Genomic DNA, 25,427 nt, shown 5'->3' with positions numbered 1-25,427 from the left:
TGTAAAATTGCACCTCTTTAAAATGCAGCTCAATTAAACCTAGCTCCAAGAATAATTTTCACCGACGGTTCTGAGATAAGCTGCATGTTATTCTTGGATGCGGTTGTAGGACCAGCTTTAAAATCGCATGACAAAAATATCATACATATTAAAAAAAACTGCATCACCAACGTAGCCTGGACAACATTTGCTAGTTAGATGAAGTCAGCTATCTCATCGTAGCATATTTATATGCATATTTATAATCATACGGTTCTTGGAGTGAGTGCATACACTCATGAAGTTTAGTAACTTCAGGTCACTGCAACAAGCCCAGGTACAGTTTACCGCCGGATGGGTGCAGGACCTTGAAATGCACCGTGTAGAACGAAAGACCATCGTACGTATCATAAGTTTACCAGTCTCACAAATTGTCGTCATAAATACACATTCCTTAACCGTTTATTAATAGGACCTTTGAGCTCAACGGTAATTAATTAGCAGTGGAAATAATTTCTGGTACCCATCACAGAAATGTAGCAGTGACAATAATATTGTATGCTGTAATCGTACTGGGCAATTAGTGATACAAAAAACCTGTTTTATCCTGTGAATAAAAGTATATGTTTTTGTCAATGTACCATAATAACAGAAGCGAAACGCAATATTGTGTCAGGACAATTCACTATTTATGCACAATAAATAAAGGAGCATAGCGCGACAATTTCTGTTCAGCGCCAGACTTACTTGTAACCTATATCACCAATTATGTTAAGAAAAATGACGCATTAACTACAACAGCAGACTGACCTTTGTGTAAATGCTTGGAGCAGACTAACCTGTGAGCTGGAGTGTTCTGGGACGTTATATTTGGTCTTAGAATGGCTGCAATCCAGGACACCCGTCGCCTCTTTGTTACTTCGGAAACATGGCTCGAACAATTTCTCTTCAACGACGTAATCCGATAACAACCGATCTCTTTACCCGTCGGCTTCCCGTGGCTGTCATGCGACCGGCTATTGCAGTTAATAATACAACAGCTTCTTGACATTTTTGTGTTTCTTTTTATCGCTGTATAACTGATTTTAATTGAAAGCCTAGTACCGCTTGCCACGAGTTCCCAGAATCCTTTGCGGTTCTACCCGTGAATGACGTCACATTTTCAATCTCTATATAATATGCATGTTAAATTTTATATTTGGGGTAAAATATCAAGTCTTTTCAAGTAAACCGGTTCAAGTCCAATTCAAGTCCCAAGTCATTGGTGTAAAAGTCCAAGTCAAGTCACAAGTCTTAGAACATTTTTTCAAGTCAAGTCTAAAGTCATAAAATTAATGACTCGAGTCTGACTCGAGTCCAAGTCATGTGACTCGAGTCCACACCTCTGGTGATACCATATATGCCCCATAGCTGCAGAAAAGGCTAACATTGTTATATTTTTACAAAAAACAGCTGAACATGAGAGGTTTTTGGACCAATTTTGTGTTCTCCATTCTTTAAGCACCGGTTTGAGCACCGTTTGAGCACCGGCACCGTTTCAAAAGTACCGATTTGGCACCGGTATCGGATAAAACCTAAACGATACCCATCCCTAGTTCCCTCACATAAAGCAGAGCTAAAAATCAATATCGAAAATCGATAAAGAACCAGATGGATCAGCAGAATCAATAGTGACACTGGTGTCAATAAAATCGTAACAATCCCAACTCCTAAAATGGAAATTGCTTAAAACGTTCTAGGTTGAGAAATACCTGAAGTTACAGTGTGTAAAATTTCACCACTAGAGGTCAGTAGATTACAGACTGCAGTTAACTGAGCTCTTTTTTTTCTTACATGAGTGCACAATTCTAGTTACAGTGGCTGCTGTAGGACAAAAAGTAAATGTAGTCGGCCAGTCTCCTCTTTATCTCATCTGTCCATATGTGTCCACATCTGTTTACCCCGGAGGAAGCTGTAAAACTTTGTGAAAGGAGTCGTCAAGTCGGTGAAACTCACTTCCACCCGATGAGAACAATAGGTGAGTTGTTGGGGATAACCTGAACTTTTCTGTAGCTAACCACTGCTGTTTTTGCTGATGTTAGCTGCTGTTAGTAAAGTGGATCTAACATTGGTTGACTTGGACACTTGGCAAATAAACTCTCATACGATGTGAAAATGTAATCAAACTGTTTATCAGAGAGAATGTGCACATTGAGTTGACACTTGAGTTCAACATTAGCTTGCATAATGCGGTTTAACTGGCTCAGTGTCAGCTGTCGGGAGACAGGAGGGGGTCACGTGTCTGATCTGCTGACAATAAGTAATTGTGACAATATTGGGAATAAATAAACATTTTTATGCAGATTTTCATGTGGTACAGTCCTGACTTTGGTTCAGGAGTCGAGGACTGAGGTGAAGAGGATTGGGATGATGTTTTCTATAGATGCTGGTCACGTTGTCTCTTTCTTTCTTGTTTTCACTTCTTTGGTGGAGGGGACCTCTGCGCAGATGATGAAACATAGGTATCACCTTGAATCTGAAGGTGCAGACATGAATTAAAATTTGCCTCCACAGTAGGCGAATGCCTACGTGTTCTCTTCTCCTCCACCTTTGACATATTATGTATGTGGCCGATCTCTAGCCACATACATAAAACCCGATTAGGCTGAAGGATGATGTCCATGTAGGACATTGTTATCAAGTGGTCGAGATGGACTTCAATCATATTATTGTGAATTATGTTTCACAAAATGTTTTATGTTTTGCAGTGCATAACGTTTTCAGTAGTCGTCTCTTTTTTTAATGTCAGTCACATCAAATGTAAAAATGGCATATACATTAACCTTGCTCAGCCTTTACACAATTGATTTAAATTACATTTTCTAGACTGTCCTAACATTTGTGTAACCAGTGTTACCGTGTATCATTATGGGCCCAGCTGGAATTTCATTAGAATCTTTCACAAATACAAAATGTATTAAAACCGTGCTGCGATAAATTTTCATTAAAACTCTCCTTATTCACAGCTGGACTGATAAATATCCATGCCGTTATCAGAATTAATACCCCGATTCTGATAATGATGAACACAAATATTTTATTGATGAAGCACAAATGAATTACTGGCCTTCAACTAAACATGCACTCCCCTCCAAGAATAACTGCCAAGTCAAGACAGAGCATCTCAATAGAAAAACGCCTGAGATGAGAATTGAAAAATCAGCCTTGCGTGTCATCAGTACAAATGAACTGGCCTCCATGACTGTGGAAAAATGCCTTCCTCCGAGTCTCCTCTGCTTTTTGTTGTCCTATGAATATATTCATATAATCTCCTTGTGAGGGGGTTGTGAGCATTACTCACTGTCAGCCTGCATTGCTTTGTGGAGATTTGCATAACTCATTGGATATAATTTGTCCACAGGTCACTCCAAACACCAAAGCTCCACACTGTAGACACAAAGACACACCCTTGCTATTCATTTTATGCTCAGAAATTGATCCAATGTAAGATAATTACTCTAGCAGCTCTACCGACAGCAGCAGTAGAACATGTGTAAGTGCAAACCCATGCATTTCATGTTTTTATTATGTTTGGAAAGTATAAGCATGGTGCAGTTTGGGAGCTGTAGTAAACCAGAGTCAGAGAGCAATCCCCTCCAGTAGTGCTTTGTTCGATCAGCACGACAGAGTGGGATCTACGATACACTGACAGGAAAGGTTGGATTCGCTCTGCATGGCTGCTCAAGCTGTCGGCAAGGACAAGAAACAGGCGTCTGTGCAAAAATTGCAGATGCCAGCCTCTTTCAAGATGAATAAATATTGCAGATGAACAGATCATATTTTGGATGATAACAGAAAAAAAACAAGCAAAACTAGACGAACAACAGAAGCTGCTTAAAGTGACAAACGTCAAAGCACCAAAAAGCAACTGTAAAGAAGCAGATTTATTTTAACAGCTTTTAATAATTTCTTTTAAAAACAACAACAACAACTAAAAAAACATTAAGCCCATTGGGCCTTTCATTCTGACCAACTGTAACTGGAAATACTATCCTTTGAAACAAAACTAACAAAGAAAAACAACCATACAACCACAAAAAGACTTAGTGGCACGAAAAGAGAGAGATTTGAGACAAATCCTGCTGTGCATTTCAGAGGCGGGATGCAGCTTCTCATCTGCTCCAGGGGGGATTGGACAAAAGCAGAGGACCATGGCGTTTTGAGAAATGGGGAGAGAGGAGGGGATGAGCGATAAGGATTCATTCTTGCTGACGCTTTAGTGTTCCATCAATAAATTGGGACAAACATGTTTTCAAGTGATCACCAAAGACTGGAAGGGAAAAAATGGTCTGTATTTGTATTTGGGAAGAGCATGAGTTAATGGGGGGCAAGTAAACAAGAGCTGTATTGGCAACAAATAAGTGCTATTTTGGTGGTGGAGCGTTATGGGCTGGATTGATGCTACAGCAACTTGAGTTGTGTGCTGAAGCAAGAAAAAAGGGGAACAGTCTTTCAAGAGATTTCAGAATGACTGCACCCATACTTCCACACTTAAATAATTGGTTTCTGAATGCAAATGCCTGAGCCAAAAGCACTGGACCCAAAGCGGAATCCACTTTCTTTCTCACCAGTCCCTGATAACTACAGCTTTCAGGGAGCAAAATATAACTAATAAAACAAGAGGTGGACAGTCTATTCCAAATTATTTAATCACTAAATAAAAATGTATATTTCAAGTTTGCTAGCACATTACCTGTTCTCATTTCGTTGTGTATATCTTGGTTGAGGGTCAGTATCTCCATCATTTACGTCATAGCTGGCCTCAGGGTCCTAAAAGAGAAATAAGAAAAGGTTATGACACCAATCAAGTGATTTTACATTTCTTTTAAAGAGCTCGCTTAATTGTTTTTTCCTCTGTGACTAAATGTTTAAAAAAAAAAACCTGAAAAGCTGTCGGTCGGACCTTTTGTGTGCACAAGGGTTTTGGATGATTTTGATACAGCTAATAAAACAAAGGAAGTACGAAATTTTAGTGGCTATAATTCTTACTGAATAGCATGAAAATTAAAATGCATATCAAAAAGTTGCCCTTTTATCATCACCAGTTAAAATAGACATTTTGTTAATTGGTTTCAAAATGCATCGTGTGTTGAGAAGTTTGGGACAAGAACATGTCCGGCTCCATCTCTGCTATTTGAAATTTATGACTTACGTAATTGCTTATGAGGTCGGGATGGTCCTTCTCAATGCCATCATCCAGGATAGTGACCACTACACCTCTTCCTGTGTAGCCCTGAGCCCAGGCTGCTTTTGTATTCAGATCTTGATGTGTTGGGTTGGACTGGAAGAGACAAAGGCTTTTGTTCAGCTGTCAATCTGCCATGACTGACTTTTCTGAGACAAAATGACAGAAAAGGTCTGTCAGTGAAAGAAGGTCCTACATCTTCTGCGAAGACCTTCTCTGCTGCATGTTATTAAAAACAGCATCGCTTGATACACCTGACACCAAGAAGATACGAGGGGAGATCAGAGGTGCTTCATGAACATTTTAAACTCCCATTTTAATGCATCACCCCGGTATGTCTGCCTCCTCAGGATGAGTTGCCCATTGTGAACATCCTACTGTTGTTTTGCTGTCAGTGAAAAAGAAAGACAACCTGTTGCAGGTCAGGCATCTTGGGGAGAGAGCATTTGCCTCTCGTACTGAAGAAATAACATTCGGCAGCATTCGAGAGGAGAGGGAGGGAGGCAGACAAAAGGCAGCGGTAAAGCGTGATTTGGAGGAATAAGTGAAAATCTGTACAGCTTGAAGAATAAGGAGAGGTGAGTGCGAGAGCTGACAGAGATGGTTACAAATAAACACAGATATACGGGAACAGAAAGACATTAAGATAATCTCCTCTGCCTCCTTTTCTTTTTCCAGTTTCCCTTTGACTTCACATTGAAGTGCACATAGCTGAAACTTATGAATACATTAAATACACATTATTAAATTCAGGCAGACACAACTCAATACATCACTTAAGTTTGCCCTAAAGTGACTGTGCTAAATAAACCTTTTATAAAAGAATTCTAAATCCCATAAATTTATTATGTGACCAAAACAGAACTGCAGCACTGGTGGTTTGTGCGTTCAGCTAAACCAGCTTTGTTTATTTGTTTGTTTAAGCCAGAGCTTTGCAATGTAGTTGAAATAGGAAAAAAAGGGTTTAAGGCCTGAGACGATTAGAAGTCTAATGCTGAATGGCAGAGGTAGTTCCACAACTTCTATTCACTGGTGATTTATGTCTGGGATAGTCAATGTTGTCATTAATCTGCTGAACTGACAGAGGTTTTATGTAGTTAAAAAAAAAAAGGGGGGGGGGGATTAAGGTGAATTGAGGCATCTCTGAGAAAAACTGCGAATAATGAAACAGAAATGGAGGCAACATTATATGCTATCGATGCTTCACAGGTGATCTATCCTGACATGTAATTGCACATTCAACTCAACATCGTGGAAGGCACTACATTATATATTTGACTGAGAAAAATAAAGTTGCAGGAGGTTAAAACAGGCCAGGTAAAGAATAGCCCATAACGGAGCAACACATCTTATGATTACCAGACCAGCTGTATTTAAATATAAATCTTCCACTTCAACAAAGAATATAGCTTGAAAACAGGCATTCCTACAGGCTGCTACTGAAATGATTGAATACAGAGAGGGCTTGAAAATGTAAAGTGGGATTTCAAATGCATATGAGAAGCAGCCACTATATAGTCAGCTGACTGTACACGGACTTTATTTGTTGGTGAAGCATAGAGATATCTCTTTTAGAAAACTAGAACCATGCTACTGAAAATCTCATTATGTATGGTATTTCATAAGCATTTTAATTATTCCATTTCCCAATTTTAACATTTTAGTAATAATGTCAAACTAATGAGATAGATGGTAGGAAGTCTACACACCAGGTACCACTGCTTAGGGAAATCAGGATCCGTTAGGTCTTCATACACATCCCTCTTCTTCCTCTTTTTCACCACTTGCTGCTCTGTCCACAGGACCTGGATTGTCAAGGCACACACACGCGTGCACACACGCACACACACAAACAGCATGCCCACACAAAGCAAACAAGCAAACCCACACGCAAAAAGAAAAAGCACAGTTTACTCAGGAATCCTCATGATATTGTGTCATTATTAATGTTCTAATTTGAGAAATTGTTGCTGTGTCCCACAGACTGGGGATGTAGGAAAACACGGTCCCAGCTGTGTTCAAAAAGTAATAACTAGAAAGAGAAGCAGAGATGTGAAGAAAATCTAATTTAGTTCATTGCTCAGATGCACAGGGAAGGTGGCTACTGTACAGTGTGCCTGAGCAGGGGCCTTTGAAGTTGGGAGGGCTGCTGGGAAATGCTCAGGCTCAGTAAGTAAGGGTAACAAGTCTTGCTAATATCACACATAGTAAATTTCATATGGTGGTTTTGCTTCAGAAGTTGCAAAAAACAATGCAACACACAATGTTAACAGGTCACACAGCAAATCAGTTAATGCCATTCAACATTTGGGTTTTCATGCTAATACCCATATATTCTGAACACTCTGAGTACATGAGACAGTAGTAAGAATGCTAAAAGAGACCTAGTTTAAATAGACCCATTTAGGTCAGCAATTTATATTCAAGCCGTGACAAAAAATAATAAAAGGACAGCATTCATATGCTTAACAAGGAATGCCTTGTTGTAGGGGTGTGCAAATAATCACATTTTAACTTCTATTATGATTGACAAATATTAAAAACAACTATTAAAACAAGGTTAAATTGATTATTGTGGTGTGTTCCATTACTTTGGATCCGCCATAAAAATTCAATTTCACTATCTGAAAAGCTTTAGAAGATACGTTTCTCATTTTTTATTATTTTTTGAGTCTATCCATTTAATTAAAAACCCTAAAACAAAACCCAAACAGCCCACCCACCTCCAACAAGCATAACCCCATAATTATACGGGGTTTTGTTTATTTTTATGCAGAGCAGCTTTACCTCATGGTCACCTGTCAACTTGTCATCTATACAGAAAACACACAAATAATGCACTGGGGCATTGCTTTTTGTTTTTTGCTATACTTGTGTAACTACACAAAAGTTAACTTTCTTAAAATAAGGACAAAAATACTGAAAATACAATTCAAATACTGACTTGGGCTGAAATTATACTATAGCAGAGGGAATCTGCAGACAGTCGATTGAGTGAGCTTACAGCAGAGGTTTATTTTCTACAGCACTTAGAGCAAATGCTGTTCTGCATTATTATTATTGTCAATGATAAATGCATCCTTTGCTGATTTTTTTGTTGAAGGTGAAAAAGCCCAAACTTGCTCTATTTGCATGGAGAACACTCAAGTGAAGCGTGACTAAACTTTTGAATTTCCTTTACAATGCAGACTGTCAAAGTACAACTTGCTATTTAACTATTTTAGGTCTTTTCAGTGGATTTTTTTTTAACATTTTGCAATCGCTTTGCTGCTGTTGGTGTTGTTTCTAATGGTGAGGCTTCTCTACTTGCTCGACTCATGATTATATGCTTCTGTAAAGCACGGGGTCTGAAAGAAAATGTGTTGAGTACAGCTGCTGAGGGTGTAAGCTCCAAACCCAGCTGAAAACTTTGCCTTAGAGAATGCAGCCATTAACCTCATTGAAATGATCCTAGACTAATTAACATTTATCTCATTTCATTACATTTATAACTGCACATGTCTGACCTCACCGCACTGCTGCCCACTGCCCGCCACATTATTAACGGAGCAAAATTACCACCCATGATAATCTGCATACAGCCATCGACTACAGGATAAACAGCATTTCATTTATAACTAAAGCTGACTTCAAACATAATTAATGCAATCTCTTTTGCAAATTGAGCAACATTTCAGCAAGACGACCTCCGCTTAATAACTACAAAAAAAAAAAAAAAAAAAAAAAGGTGGAATCAGTTTATTTCTGGAGATTAAGTGATCTTTGGAAATTAAAAAATATACTTCAAGTGTTGGGCAAGGACAAAGACTAGACAAATACAACCACCTGCACAAAGAAATAATCAAGAAACAAGGAGGAGGTCTCCACAAGGGCTAGCACTGTAATCTGCTTGAGCAATAAACATTTGTTCCATCTCTCTCAGTGTGTCCTGAGGGTTTTCATGTCTGATGACTAAGAAGAAGTCATGCTGGAGTTGTTGGCAAAGCAGAAAGAGAGAGAGCAGTGAAAAAAGACACACTGTCCTTTGATCTATAGCTCTGTGGCTCACTTTAAAGAGAAAGAAGGAAAGAAAAAGATACGTTTAGGGACTTTTTCCATTGCTATTTGTATGAATACATCTAATCAAATGACAATCACCAATAAATTGATGCCACTAACTACTAAGGCTGGGACTTATAGCTGAAAACACCATGATTATATTCATGAAAAACATATCAACGAGACGGTTAATAAGGAGGGTATTATTCTGTCTGCAGTATGCTTTGGAAAGTTTAGCAGTGAATGTAAACATTCCTAGTTTGTTTAGCAGGAAATCTCACAGGGGGCCTTTTAATTTGAAGCTAAATTGAAAATGTCATATTGAGCTCAGGACTGAAATAACTAAAAATTTGTTATTGTAGGAAACTATCGTGTCAATCAGACTGCAGGAGGGGTTGCTTGGAGACAGAGCATGCAAAGAAAAAAAGAAAAAAGAAAAAAAACTGTAACAAATTTTGGGTATCTCATGCATCATTGAGATCCATATATTTCACAAACTATTTAGTCAATAGCCTTTGATGCTCCGTAATTGATTTTACAGACTAGCCATGCTGCACAAGCTCCAATATTATTTCTTGATATGGAATTATTTCACAATAAAAAGTGTCAAAAGCAACAAGAGAAAAACAGACAACACGTCTTTTAAAGAATGATTTTATTGAAAGTACACTTGTTTACCTTAACTTTTCAATAAAGACAGATATTAAATATACATTCATCTATTTACAGCAGCACTTGTAAGCCTGCAAAGCTGATCTCAGGTTTGCACGCTGATGTGAGAGTCTGATTACCATGTAAAGGTAGTCTACAAGTATGAAGATCAGCACCTGCTGCTGGGAATTGGACTGTGATGATGGAATACAATGAACAAACCATCCAGAAGAAACGGCATATGTCACTGGAGCGGGAATGGTACACCACTGGCCAATTTCTGAGTAGTAACGGTGGATAAGGCATCTGTCTTCCTTTATTCCTTAATGCACTATATTACACTGCATTACAGCTGCCCATTTTTACATTTCCTACATGCCTCTGGTAATGCAGCCTGCACACATGAAGGCAGCCTCTCATGCAGTTATCATAAATTACTACAAGTAATACCTTTTCTCACGGGTAGAGTACTATAAGGTCTTGACCCTACAATGTAAAGTACACAGAGATGACTGTTGTGAATTGGCTCTATATAGATATATATGAATCAAATTTAAATTTATCATTGTCATTGGAGGATTTTGTAATAATTATTACAACATTTTCTCAACCAGCTCTTCTACAATTTCTGCTCTAAAGAGATTTTATCCAGATCCAAGAAGAAATTGAATTTTTTTATTTAAAGATTTAACTGAATTTCTTTCCTTTTTGAAAATGGGACTTTCTGATCCTTTTAATAAAGAAAAATTAATAAAATAAGAATCTGAAATAACATTCATAATAAGATAAGATGGCACATACGCACTGCCTTTATGGTCTATGCCCTGCATAAACCAATGTACTTATGTGAGTGGTCCGCCCCGAAAGGCCACTCTGAGTCACGAAAAACCCTGCATTAACAAGCACTGTCTGTATATCCAAGGCTTCAGACACTGAAAGCATATTCCCTTCTGCAGCTTTAGTGTTTAGTGTCTCAACAATAAAAAGATCAGTGAGCCAGACATTACGACGAGCATGGTTTATTTTGAGGTGATTACACACATATTGCGCTGGTGCTGTAAATCAATGATGGCTTCTTCAAGGGTCTGGAAGATAATATCGAGGAATATTCACGACATGATGAACAGAAAACAGATATTCTTCATCTCGTTTGATTTTTTTCTTGTGAATTATTGGATCACTTTAGTTTTTTCAAGCCTTTGAAAAAGATTAAAATGAAACAATATAAGGAGGAGGAATCGCACTGTCTTGAAAATAATCAGTCATGGCCCCGACAAATGCATTTTTCCCCCCCCCTCTTGTTCCTCTTGTGACTCATACTTAAACTTTTACGTCAGTAGCAACCAGTGGGCTTGGGGCTGAATGCCAAGCTTGGTAAGTCATGAGTTCACTACTGAGAGGCAGACTAATGTATTATTGGTTTTGGTCTCCTAACGGGATTTGTTGACAATAATAAATGCAGAATTTTGTCAGCCTCATCCAATATGGCCTCATATAGCAACTAAAAATCCAGCATACTTTTACAGCCAGAGTGAAACTTTCTAGTAAAACTGTACGAGAAACAGATGTAGTTTAAATTCCAGCCAGGACACTGTGCACGCTGCCTTACACTACTGTTCATAAGAAACCCAACAGTAGCCGCCCCAAACAAATCAATTCTTTCCCTCATAAAGATGATACGGGGTGTGGAGAGGAGATGACAAACAACTCTCGCAAGCATTATGGTGTAAGCTTATGCAGCTGCCAGTGTCATCATGCCACTGCGTGATTATTCAAAAGGCATGGTGATAAGCACGTTAGCTCCACAGAGCTGAGGAAAAGAGACAATGGAGGTAATGTGAGTTACAGCTGCTGGATTACAGAGAGGAAACACTGTAACGAGCTCAAAGCTCAGCAATGACTAATCCAAATCCAACCATTGTCTTTTTATTTATTTATTTATTTGAAAAAAAAAAAAAAAAGGTAAAGCAAAACCTTTACTGTTCTTTATTTTTTCCAGAGATCAGATGGTCTTACAGAACCATATGATTACACAAATGCACTTAAATAAAAACACAAAAACAAACCCACTCACTTATGCTTCTGTGGCATGTTTTTGGCTTTGCCTGAGGTTTGCTCTGGTTGTGTGGGTGGTTGGGCAACCTAGGGACAAGTTGTTGTGCCTGAGCCAGAAATCTGCTGCCCTTAATAGCTAGGTTCAAGTGCTGCGTTAACTTGAACTACTGACATTCCAACTAAGATGAACTCGAGATGGAATCTCCTTTGTCAAAAATGTCTTTATAATAGGCAAGGCTGTAATTCTTAGGCTTTGACGTCAAGGCAGCAGTTTTAAAGTGCAGATTGGTTTTTCTCTCATTTGGTATCAGCAAAAAGCCCACAGAGCACATAATACACCTCAGTGTCCATCTCATTGTTTTATTTTAATACTTTCAAGCCACTTATTAGGAACATATCAACTTTCTATTGACAGATTCTCACTTGGGTTTTAATGTTGCTCGGTCCCTTCTGCACCCAAAATCCAATATTACACATCATTAAATCTTCCTCAGTAACAATAATTCTGATTCTGATTAATAAAACCCTTGTTTCTGCCACTGCCTGTGCTAAATTTACTTAATTGTGTGTGGGGGTTTTTTTTTTAGATTTGAAAACTATGTTTTATGAATTTGAGAGCCACAGTACCGATATCTGCTCAGCAACCAGATTCCCTGGATGCTCTCAGAGACTTGTTGTCATCCACTTACCCCAACCCCTGATACCACTGGCCTCAGTGCACGTCACCATATCCCACTAATGATGTCTTGGGGCCTCAGAGCTTGTCAGAGCACATCAGTCCTTTCCTCGGCTGGAATGACTTGGACTCAGGAAAGCTACAGATTAGTCCTTGGGTTGCACTTGGCAAAACTACCTTGCTATAGATGTTCTCACTGGGTAACTGCCTACTTTTTAGCACCAGTCCGGCAGCTCTGAAGATGCTTTTAGAGCAGCAATTACCTCAGCTGCCTCCCTTGTTTCCAGTGTAAACACTGCAGCAACAAATGGCTAACTCTTTTAGCAGTAAGACTGAAAATAGAAGAACTGTAAAGCAGACATTTGCACAGATGCAGTACTTCTGTTGGTCCCTGAAATGTGAGGTACTTGATTTTTTAGAAGCTACTAAACATTCTGAGAAATATTTTTATTGTAGAGAAGTCAAATGACATTATATATGGCAGATTTAGCCATAGTTTTACTATAAATTCCCATGTATACAGATGGGGTTTTATTCAAACAGGTTTTGCCACACAATTCACACTACTATACTACAGACTTCACACCAGCTTACTGCAAGCCTTCATCCAGGGTTTATTTTAATATACAAAAGCTGAAAAGGTTAATTTAAATAATTCCTATTTCACACATATACATACACAAATAGATTTAAAAGGAGACGTTTAATAAAAGAAGTGTTATGATCTAATATGGTTTCACCTCTTTAGGTGACAGTCATCTACTTATGTCCACTTGATAATGGTAACTGCACATTTATCTTTTCTACATTTTTAGAATAAACTGTAGAATATCAGCACTTTAACACTCAGTTCTTTCCTCCACACAAACTAAATAAGACTATATCTGCTGTGTTTGCTTAAAAATCTCCCGTAGGTTTGCATTTCCCCTCTAAGTGCTGTTTGTTTTTTGTATGTGTTTTCTTACAGGTACATTATTTGGTGACCCAGTGTGTTTTTCTACTTATGCTCTGTTGCTTTATTTGTATTGTTTCTCCTATTTTCTCTCCCTTTTTCCTTTTCCTGCCAAGACAGGTTAAAAAAAAATCTCCTGTGTATTACTTAATAGTTTAACCCAAATCTGATTTTTTTAAAATGCTTGCAGCATTAGTAAATATCTCTTTGCCTTCAGAAGGCAGTGCTGTAATGATCTCTAAATGTCATATCTAATTAGCATTTCATGCTTAAAGAAAAGCATTTCACATTTTTGCAAGTATTATTTTCTCTGTAACTGATGTGCTTTGATCTGTTGGCTGCAGATGCAAATTCTGCTATAATAAAGAGCGTGATATAAGGTTTATAATGTGAATCAGTGTTTTCTAACATCAACCGACAATTTTGTTTCTAGCCAGAACATAAACACTATTATCAGGGAAAAAGCAAAAGCGCATTTAGGTTTTTTTACTGGTTAGTAGATGCTGTTTTATTGTTCAGGAACAGTACAAATACACAGTGGTCTGGTGATATGATGCTGCTTATTCCATAATCCGTGAAAAGGAGAAGAAAAAAATCTCCCAATTTTGGCACTTTGGTTTTTATATGTGGTCCACAGAAAGTTTGATTTTGTGAACCAATTCTAAAATGGTGGTTGATATCGGGTAAATATCACATCTATATATGGTAAATGACTTTTATATAACGCTTTTGTGCTCGAGCACTCAAAGCACTTTAGAAAAAAGATGCCTACTTCACTATTCACACCCATTCACATAAGCACCTTTACTATGCTCAAGTGTTTTCCATCTAGCATTCAGCTACATTCACACGCCAATGGATGCATCGGTTCAGTATCTTGCCCAAGAATACTTTGCCATGCAGACTGGAGCAGCCAGGGATCGACACACCAGCCTTCCGATTAGTAGATGCCCCACAAATGTGATTTTTAAATATATAAAAATGGCATTTACGTTTTAGAAAATGTAAATGAAAATATTTATTAGAAAAGAAAAGAAAAAAAAAACTACTGAAAATGCTCAGCTAATAACAGACTCTCCCAGCTGTTGTGCTGGGTGGTTTTGCATATTTACAGCTACTTTGGATTGGGTCAGGGGACAGATGGAAGGGACCGGTGCAAAGACTTTGACAAGCTGTCACCGATTCTGACATCCCTTGTCTCTCGTGATATACCCACTCTCTATGTGCAATCCAATCTGTCTTTTGGCCTTTTGTTGCCAACATGAAGTGCTACAATAAGCTGTGCGAGTGCTGACAACAGTCTTACCTGTGGTTCTTTTTGCAGTCTGATGTGCATCCTCTTGTGGCCAGACAAAGCTCTCTTCTCCACGGCGTGATGCCTGAAGTGATAATAATCTCCAAAAACCTGCACCGACACATAGGGGAAGCGCAATCAGTTCACCTGCAGCAACAGGATGGCCAAATAACAGCCTGTTCTCACCAAGGCATTCATGTGCACATGAGTAAATGTACAGGGTAGTGTTCAAATCGAAATCTGAGAACAGGCTCACTTTTTTCCATATTTAAGATTAAATAAACATTTGTTACTTCACTGAGTTGTAGAAATGTGAACATCTTTTGAAAGATTACACGAAAACAAACAATATTTCATCAACAGTCATAATGCATGACATGAACTTTAGGCACAGAAGTCCTCTAAACACCACAAAAGAATTTTAGTCCAGTGCCCTAGAGATCTGTGTTTTATTCGTTACATAACTTACGTGTTACAATTTCTTTAGCGAGTATATTTTTAGAGACCTGCCTAATCCTTTATTACATTGCAGCTTTTGAGAAAAAAATGATAAAAGATGATACATAGACAGACACACACACACAATAAATCCAGAGCAACTTAAAAGAACAGAGATTAATCGGGAAGTGAGGTGAAGAAACTTCAGCTCTATAGATGTCAGACAAAGAAGTGTACCAGGAAAGCACCTGCCCTAAGACATCAATTACAGAACCACAGATGGACACTATCAAAAATGATTAGGCACATCCATTAGAGGTTGAGTCACTTCAGATCTATTCTTAAGCATTCCTCCTACTGCTTTTATTGTTCCCCCACACGTCCTGCTCATAAAGAAGCTTTTAAGGACAAGTGATTGGGTGGCAGCAAACTGGCCTAAAACCTCAGGGATGCGTGCTTTTCATCAGCCTCACTTTGAAGCAACACACAGAACAACCTCATCCTGTCCTTGTAATGACAAAAGCAGCTGACCAAAGACTGAGATAGAGACTAATTAACAAGGACGCCCAGAGATAAGTGTGCAGTAAAAGACAAAAATAAACAGCCCGGTCCCTCTTCACATGGGTTTTCACAAGAGAGCTACCTCCATTTGAAGAGGAAACATTGCAATCTGTACAGTAGTGCCACCGGGGACTGGCTCACCTTCACAAGCCCAGTGGAGCAGAGGAAGAGAGAGGGGAGAGAAGGGGAGTGTGTGTGTGTGTGTGTGTGTGTATGTGGGGGGGGGATAACGGAGGGAGGCAAGGGGTGGGAGATGCAGGGTTTGACAGGTCGACCAGGCAGGATGGATGTTTATGAGGAGGGAGAAGAACAGACGCAGCAGGATGGAAGGCTCTCCTGGGGCTGCAGGCTGATTCTGCAGGCAGGCTGTCTGCGGGCCGTCCAGACTGGAGGCTGGACTCTAAGCTCCAGAGCTTAGAGTCTGGCAGCAGTGAAATAAAGCTGCCAGCCTAGCTCCAGCCAATTTGACTTCGTCAAATATTTGTAATTAAGATTTGCTTTTATATCACTTGCTGTGATAAATTTCACATAAACTGAGTGACGCTCAGTCTTAAATTACTCAGTGTTATGCAAAATTGATCCTTTCTTTTGAGTTCACGCTGCATGCAATTATGTGTAGAAAAGATATAAGAAGCGTAAGGCTGATTTGTGAGGAGAAAGCTACCCAACAAGACATTCCCACAAATACACAGTTAATGGAAAAAAATAATTTCTTTTGTCCTGAAAGATTAATTAGAGTTTTCACAATTGAACTTGTATTCACAACATGAGGTTCAAAGATGTGCTGATGCAACTAGATGAGGCCATCATTAGGCCGAACAAAAAAGTGGGGAGAAAAGAAAAAAATATATATAAATCACAGTCCTCAACCTTCCTGGGAAAGTCAAGGCCCGGGTGCTGGAAAGCAGAGTCCGTCTGTTAGTCGAACCTCAGATACAGGAGGAACAATGCAGGTTTTTGTCCCAGTTGCGGACTCTTTACCCTCTTGACGATACTTGAGGGTGCACGGGAGTTTGCCCAAACAGTCTACATGTGTCTTGTGGACTTGAAGAAGGCAATCGATCATGTCCCTCCGAGTGTTCTCTCTGAGGTGCTTCAATAGTATGGGATTGTCTGGCCTGTGGCTACGAGCCATTCGATCTTTATACAACAACTGCAAGAACTTGGTCCGAATAGCCGGCAATAAGTTGGACTCGTTCCCGGTGGGAGATAGACTCAGGGTCTTAAGTTTTAATGCAATACTTCTGGGAGAATGAATTACAGATAAAAGTCTGCACTTCAAACTTGTCGTGATTGTTTGATTTAAAATCCACTGTGGTGCTGTACAGAGGCAAAGGCAATAATTAATACTTATTTAATATATATGTTTAAAAAAAAGTAAAAGTGTACAGAAAGATAAATTTATATTAATATATTTAAAAATCCTGTTGTTAACATAGTTGCAGAGGTCATGATGACTCTGATTTTATTATATTTTTATTACAGTCAAGGACTAACCTTACAATCACCATGCCTCAAAAGCAACGGCAAAGCTAAAAATGGAAAAAAAGCCTCTGAATAATGCAAGATTGAGGTGTGATGAAAGGTGTGCCCAAAGAAATTAATGAGACCCACTTTCACATTGATTGTGGCAGGGCAGAAAGCTAATCTGAGCTGCACTTGGGTGGCTTTTCTGTGGACAAACCTATTTTCAAGAGTGCTGATGTCCTCATTTAGACCACGAGTCTTCGGTTCTTGGGAAATTGAGATGGAGACGGAAATGTTGGTGTAGCTGCCTGTGATTGCAACTGAGTCATACCTCTTCAAAGCATGCACTCGAGTAAATCACATGGGGTTTGTGTGTGTGTGTGTGTGTGTGTGTGTGTGTGTTAGCAATAATAATTGAGAGCACTGTAGGTCATTAGTCACCCTGACACTAAGCTCAATGTCTGTATTAGAGGCACACTGCCCTTTACACTCCTCACTGGGCAGTGCAAGAAGTTCCTTTCTCATGCATTTCTTACTTTAGGTGTTTCACTCCTTTTTCCATGGTTTCTAAAACTTTGTGTAGCTTGAAGAAACTCTGTATCTGTACACTGCATATAACTAAAATGACTCAAAGAGCAACAAACAATTACATTTCTCTTATCAGTTACTCTACCCACTGGCTTATCAAGTAATTCTCTCAATTCCAAGATGAAGCAAGATAATATCTACGAATGCCATATTTTGTCTTATTATAAATATTCATGCAAATGTATTATATTTGTTCATAAAAGAAAGTTCATAGCACATACTGTGCTAGCACATATGCAGTTTTTGGTCCACACAAAAGAATATTGTGAAACGATATGTGAGAGAACAGAGAGAAAACATTGCAAATTTATGACTTTAAGACATGCCCAAAGGGCTTTCTTTGCTTGAATCTTAATCTGCACATCAAACTGGAAAAAACATCGCCTACTTCAGAAATATTTTTCCCAGAGTCATGAACATAGAGAAACTACAGCAAGTATAAGGTATAAATGTAAGACAGCTTAGTTGACATCAGCAAAAATGTTGTACTCTAATAAATGTGATTAGTAGCACATTATACAAGAACCAAGGACAAACCAACAAAAGCCCCTAATAGATCTTAAAGGTCTTATAACGGAGCCTTGATGAATCTAAAGACGATGGTGAAGTTATACTGAAAAAATTTGAGTTCAACACTGAATAGAGGCTTTTCTTATGAATGGAAAATCTATGTAGTCAGATTTCAAAAGAAAATTCTTTTTTCCAGTAAAAAGCATGTTGAGAACAAATGGATACTGAAAATGGCTGATCACACAAAACCCTTGCAAAGTTCAATTTATTTATTTACCTAAACAAAACCAATAGTGTTGGGGCTATAATGAATTGCAACGTCTTCAATCAGATCTAGCGAATGGGTGAGAGCCATAAATGTACAGAAAATCCATCCAATCGTCACTTAGATCTGTTGGGGACCCAAAGTTTAGAGTGGTGGTTCTGAAGCTGTGTGTTGGGCTCTCTGAAGGCCTGTAAAAACTCGTGCAATGTGCAACACCATATTTTCCCTCCCCAGTCCACGTTAAAGTCCACTCTGTTACATTAGCATTCCAGTTTTGGGAACCTGAAACATCTCAAGTCTTCAAGTGTGTTCAATAAAGAATACAAAGGCAAAAAAAAAAACACACTGTGTCAGTAAATTTTAAATTACTTCATTTTAAAATAACTTAAAATTATTGACCACTAATGGAATTGCAGAGTGGATGCAGATATTATATCAGATATATATGCATGAAGGACAAATGATTGGACTAATTAATTCTTCAGGGATGTATTACACTCACTCACTCTACTGGATAAGCTTTATGATGAAATCAGCCTCTAAGAGTCTTTTTCTGCATTATGCAGTTTGATAAACAGCCTACAGGATATGCTGATACTGACATAACTGTTAATGTTTAATTTAAAAGCTTAAAGGTCTGGCTTATCTTAGTAAATCTTAGCAGATTCTAAGGCCATTCATTTTGGATTAATTCACTTAGAAAATACCTCCTGAAATACAAACTTGTGATAAGAACGAATTAAAAAGCACAGAGAGAGTGCAGAAAAGCTCAAGTGAATGCAACTTTCACAATACGACCACTCTTTCATGTGGTGAGCTTTCATGTGAAGGACTGCATCTGTGAATCTGCGGGCACAGACGTCAACATTGATCCATCTTAGTTCTGTCAAGCTAAGGTAATTAAGTTTGAGCAGAGAAAAATATTAATCTGCATGGACTCTTTGCTACATTCTGTAACTGATTTTAAAAAGAAATTATTTATGAACTGAGATTTGTCTAAATTGGGTTCATCTGATGTGAATGTCAAGTATTTCAAGCTTGTAATTTAACTTTGAACTTACAAGAGTGTGCGCTTGTGTGAGACAGACGGATGTGGGAGTTTACATGTTGGCAGAGTTTTGAGTGCAACTGACATTAAGATCACTTATCAAAGCTTTCTGTCAGTCTGGAAGATATGTGAAGCACCAAAGAGGCATCAACCGGCTTGTCATCATTTTTTTTCCCCAGCCCACTCACCACATCATCTTTTTTACTTTAGATTTTGATTTTTCTAATAATCCTTTGCCTAAGATAGATTGTCTAACTACAACTCACCGTTAGGCAATAACAGTGAAAAAGCACTGTTTACCGCAGGATGTCATATAACAGAGGTTATACTCAATACTTGAAATGTGCAATTCACTTGTATTTTTATTTTTTATTCCTATTTATTCTATTTATCCCCTTTGTATATTTTATTTATATTTGTCTCTGTATTTATATGTGTGTGTGTGTGTGTGTGTGTGTGTGTGTGTGTGTGTGTGTGTGTGTGTGTGTGTGTGTGTGTGTATATATATATATATAACAATTCTGTAACTGTAACTTCGGTCGTTGCTGTGCTTTTTTTGGAAGTCGAATTTCCCAGAGGAACCCACCCGAGGGATTAATAAAGTTCTATCTTATCTCTTATCTTATCTTATCTTACTTAAAGTACTTTTCTAAAACGCCAGGAAATTCAAGCAATTTACTCAGGTTATCATCCAAAGTGGTTGTTAAGACTTCAAGGTGACTGAAATTAAGCTCATGGTATCTCTCCGGTCTCCCCTTTGCTGTGTCCTGTTGTGGTCCATGTTATAGTGGTTGCCTGGTTCTCTCCACCTCCAGCAGCAGTTGTTAGGTTGATACTGGCCAAAAAGGATTTGCATCGGATCAGTGGTGCTGAAAAAGTGAAATGCAGAAAGCTTCCACTGGACTGTAACCTAGCGTTATTTTACATTGCAGTGTATGTGCATACAAGTGCTTAGGCAACTTTCCAATGTTACAAACCGATTTGAAACGAGGGAAGGCTTTATTTTATTCTCATCAAGCAAGTAAGGATAAAATTATGCATTGTACTTTTTCAGAAATGTGTGTGAAATTTGTTTCGTGCCTGACACTGCCTGATTGTCCCAAGTGACAGACGATGGAAGAGAAACACAATAAAATCTAATTTTTCTTATCGCAAAACTGTAATTCTGCAAGACGACTAAAAAGAATTCCAATTTTCTGAGAGGTGGCAGCGTAGAAAACAGTAGAGAATGAGACTATGTGTGTGGATTCCAGCCCACAATACAGTGTGTATGAATGTGTGTACGCCTGTGATTACATGCCTTCTCCATGGACAATGAATACAAATACCCACTATCTAGCCGAGGTAGAAGTGAGTCACATGCAAGTCAAACTAAAGTCCCTTTCCCCCCCCCCCCTGCAGGCAAGTTGCTACAGTCTGGCTCAGGTCAAGCAAGACACATGAGATTGTGATGATCTACCCCAGCTTTCACATTTTAGTTATTTAAAAGATTCAGGGCTTTAAAGTTTAATTCCACTGCTGGTAATGGAAATAGGTTTGCTATGCCTACATCTTATAAATCTTACTGATGTTTGACATTTTGTTGCAATCAATAACAACGTTCCTACAAAACAAAAGAGTAGAGCAGGGCTCTGAATTTATAGATGTAAAGACGCTAAAGGGAAAGCAAACATACAACATTAAACAAAAGATATGATGGTCATTACCTAACATTTGATTATCTACTAAACTGTTTTTTGTATTAAGTCAAAGCCAAATACACTGAATACATATCATAGTCATGTTTTACAGGGCTCACAGTAGAACCAGACCAATGTATTGGCTGATATTAGGTATTTGCCGATACGTTTGTATCTTTGTTTATAACTGCTGTTAAAGAACATTTTAGTAAAGTAAAGAAGATATGAGCAAGACACTCCTCAACCACGTATATGAAATACTGTGACCACATAATTTCCTCAGGGATTAATAAAGTATTCTGATCCTGATGGCTGTTAATATTACATTGTTTTTCCACCAGGGGGCACTCTCCACCTTCCCTGTTGGTAACACCCTTTTGGAACGCAACAAGATTGGTTTGTCGTATTATCTTAGTAAGGACTCGGAAATAAAAGTAGACATTTGAAATGCTAGGGAAATCTGTTTATATTTCAGTTAACTGAAATAAAAAAAGCTATTCAGAGCTATTCATTTAGAATGACTAGCACTGTTAGCAAAATCTGGAGCTAATCTATGCTAAACCTAAAAGCTATTTAAATAAAACGATCAGGAACAAAAAAAACAACAACAAAGAATTGCCTACAAAACAACAAATGCGCATATTTCTTGGCGATTAGATATTTGGTGAACAGAAAACTTGCTCATCATAAAATAGTGCATCATAATTAGGAATAAGGTGATCTCTGCTAAGATAATACTTGTGGTAAAACTCCCTTTTCTGATGCTCTGTTGTTGAAATGTTGCCTAAAGTCTAGCTACTTTAGGTAGCGTAAACTTGACTTCAGTAAACTTCCTCCTACTTCTTTTTAAGCACACATGTTGTGTAGACATAGAGATATTCATGAAAACTTGATGTTTTTTTATGTTTTTTTTCTTCTTTTATCTTGTCATTTCATTATATTTGCACGTTCGAAACAAAATTCTATCTATCTACAATATTAAAAAATTCTGATTGCTCAGAAGCGATTTAGGTTATTACCTGATGTGTACTAAACTTCTACTGTAAGACTTTTATTAAGCTTATTTACATAATGCCAAGATGCTCCATATGCAAATTTCGGATTAACTTGAACATAAGTTATACGACACGATGCTTTTACACTTATAAAAACACTGACTTCAGAGTGACTGTAACAGCAGTGAAACTGGTATTTCAATGGAAAACTGATGTTACAATCCTAACTGTTTTTTCATTAACATCTCTGGTTGTGGTCAACACAGGAAACTATTGATTTAAAGCCAGCTCTAACAGAGCTTAGAAACAATTTTTTAGCCATGTTTCACCAGTCAGCGAGTTCACATCCCATTATATGTGGAATATACCCATATACCAATATAGCCATTGTGGAACTGAATGGGTTTGTCTGATTTTTGAGCTGCAGACTTTGCTCTATTGTTAGCACCTTAATTGATAATCCAATTCTTAAATCCAAATTCTCCAGTTTTTCTAAACCCTCTTTATGATATCTGTCTCTACCGACCTGCCACGCTGAAGCAGACATCGTGTTTCAAAAATAGAATCTAACTTCTCAATATCTATAAAATTGCTAATAGTTATTATAAAGAGTCCTTGAGTAACTGGCCTAATAACAAGTCACATTTTATATTCACGAACGCAAGTCGAAACTTTAATCGGATTTGGTCAAACAAGTCCCAACTCCTCAAATTAGCAACTTGAGTCTGCCGCCTCTGGTGTCTAGCATCAGAGCTTAAAAATCAACAAAGCTGAGATTGACTTTGACAGAGTTCCATATTAAGTGTATTCCCTTAAGCTTAGATAAAGTGCATAGAGGCAAATCAACCTTATTGGGATTGGCATCAATCAAACCCATCTTTCAAAGAAAAACACTGACATCAGTGGCTGTTAGTTAGAGACACAGCAGTAATAGTAGTAATTCACTCTAAACACTGCGTACCTTAAAGCTTGTGATACCATATATAACGCTACTAACCTTAATGAAAAATCCTTCAGTAGGCACATAAATATGAGCAACACACAGTGCTCTATTCTGTAGGAAGGCACTTTTATTTACAAAGCTATGCTTGGATTGCTGCCTCCTTATATTTGTACTTTGGTCACAAGGACAAATAGTGGTTCTTACTCCTTGCGCTCAAATGATCAGCTGCTGTTGTCTGTTCCCCTTGTCCGCACAGAGCTGGGTAAGAAAGCCTTTGTCCACTCTGCGCCTTTTTCATGGAACATGTTACAGAAAGACTGGAAACTAACTGAATTGTTGTCTTTAAATGTTTTTAAAACTAAACTCAAAGGCCTACAGGCTGCCTCAATAATGTGTAATTGTTTTGTGTAATTTTAACTTTGTTTGTTCGTATGTATTTGTCTTGAAATGTGCTGCCTCTTGGCCAGGACTCCCTTGAAAAAGAGGTCTTTGATCTCAACGGGACATTCCTGGTTAAATAAAGGTTAAATAAAAACTGGCAGACGGCTTCTGTGGCGCATCTGAGACTAAAATGTCAGTGACACAGCAGGGCACATTGATTGCCACAGCCCTTTTTCCTTTGCTTCTTTTTTGCTTTCCTTTTTTTGGTTTATTTATTTTTATATATATGTTGCCTTTCCTTTCATTTATGTTGCTTATTCACTTAAAAAACACACAAAATCAAACCCATAGGTCTGGATTCAGGTTTGAATTTTTAATAGGTCTTTAGCTTCTTAGCTGCTTAGTTGTATAAACGCAGCAAATGTGCTGGTGTGGTGTGTTTGTTTGATATTTGCCCTTGGGCTATTAAAACAGTCATATTGTTGGCGTCCACTGAGCCACTGGGCTGGATATCTTTTGTACCAATTAGGCAGAAACTCTGGGGTTCCACTTAGTGGGAGTAACTCATTGTTTTACTTTAATAGAAGCTAATTGAGTGTTTTCAAATGAAGGGTAATTATTTGTTTGCATCTTTGCTCTAATTCTGCACATTGCTAGCTTCGATTCTATTCAAGAGCTCGGGAGATTTGTCGTCTTGGGAAAAGCTAAGCCACAAAAAAAGAAAAAAAGCTAATTGTTTGGGTAAAAAGCAAACATTTAAATAAAATACCTACAAAGACCATCTCTCCAAAAGTATTGAAGTAATAAGACAGAGGCAGAATAAAAGCTGTGACACTGAAAATGGGTTTACATACATGTTTTTCAGCACAAATAAAGAAGAGTTATATATGAGCAGCTGCAGGAAAAGCAACAAGGCCTTGAAGACATGCTAAATCACAATGTGTCGAGATAGACTTATTCCTATTCTGGAAGAGTAAGGCACAGTGGAATATGTAATAAAAAGGAAAATGAAAGAGAGGCATGAGAAAGAAATGTATAAGAGGAGAACATAAAAGTCATGCATCACTAAGAGAGCAGAGAAATCCCTACTGATTCCTGACCTTTTGTCAATAGTACCATAAAGCTAAACTTATACAATTGTGGCTCTGTAAATTACTATTTCCTTAAAAAAAAAAAAAAGATGAAGATATATCTCCATACAGTATCTCTCATGTCTTGATGCAATGGATTCCAACTTAGATTAGACCGAAAAATTAAATAGCCTGGATTTTTATAATCTTCTGCATTTGCTGCAGACCTAAAATGTAGAGAAACTAGCATTCCTGATGTAGCTTATCTCTAGGGCTGAACGATTATGGAAAATAATCTAATTGCGATTTTTTGCCCCAATATTGCGATTGCGATGCGATATGCGATTATTTTTTAAGGTATTTGTCTTCTGCATTATTAAACAAAGACAAGCAATACATCATATAGTATGGCCAATACTATATTACATTAATTTTAAACTGTTCTTTCCTGGAAGACAGACCTCTGTTATGATGACATGAGGTGATGCATGAATTGATGGCTGACATTTTTATTTAACTTCTTCAATCACAACAGTATATTTGAACATACACAATAGTTTATTTTTAGCTTACAAACATCTGAGCATAAAGTGCTGACAAGGAACCCTGGTGT

The 25,427-nt window shown here is 38.0% G+C and overlaps 1 protein-coding gene across 2 annotated transcripts in view; it reads right to left on the bottom strand.

Annotated features, from left to right (window-relative positions):
* Positions 1-25,427, bottom strand: part of furinb (furin (paired basic amino acid cleaving enzyme) b) — a 101,891-nt gene that overhangs the window by 40,404 nt on the left and 36,060 nt on the right. For both annotated transcript variants that reach the window (XM_085461439.1, XM_085461440.1), the window contains exons 3-6: positions 14,882-14,980; positions 6,913-7,008; positions 5,171-5,299; positions 4,712-4,788 (exon numbers count right to left, since the gene is read on the bottom strand). In XM_085461439.1, coding sequence (XP_085317565.1) covers positions 4,712-4,788; positions 5,171-5,299; positions 6,913-7,008; positions 14,882-14,980 — 401 coding nt within the window. The remainder of the gene's footprint in view (positions 1-4,711; positions 4,789-5,170; positions 5,300-6,912; positions 7,009-14,881; positions 14,981-25,427) is intronic.

The sequence above is a fragment of the Copadichromis virginalis genome, linkage group LG7 (assembly GCF_057382275.1).
Source record: "Copadichromis virginalis isolate Kocher_CV1m ecotype Utaka linkage group LG7, C_Virginalis_male_GT1.1, whole genome shotgun sequence".
Taxonomy (NCBI): Eukaryota; Metazoa; Chordata; class Actinopteri; order Cichliformes; family Cichlidae; genus Copadichromis; species Copadichromis virginalis.
The sequence above is the reverse complement of the archived record's forward strand: the minus strand, read 5'-3'. Positions and strand labels throughout refer to the sequence as shown.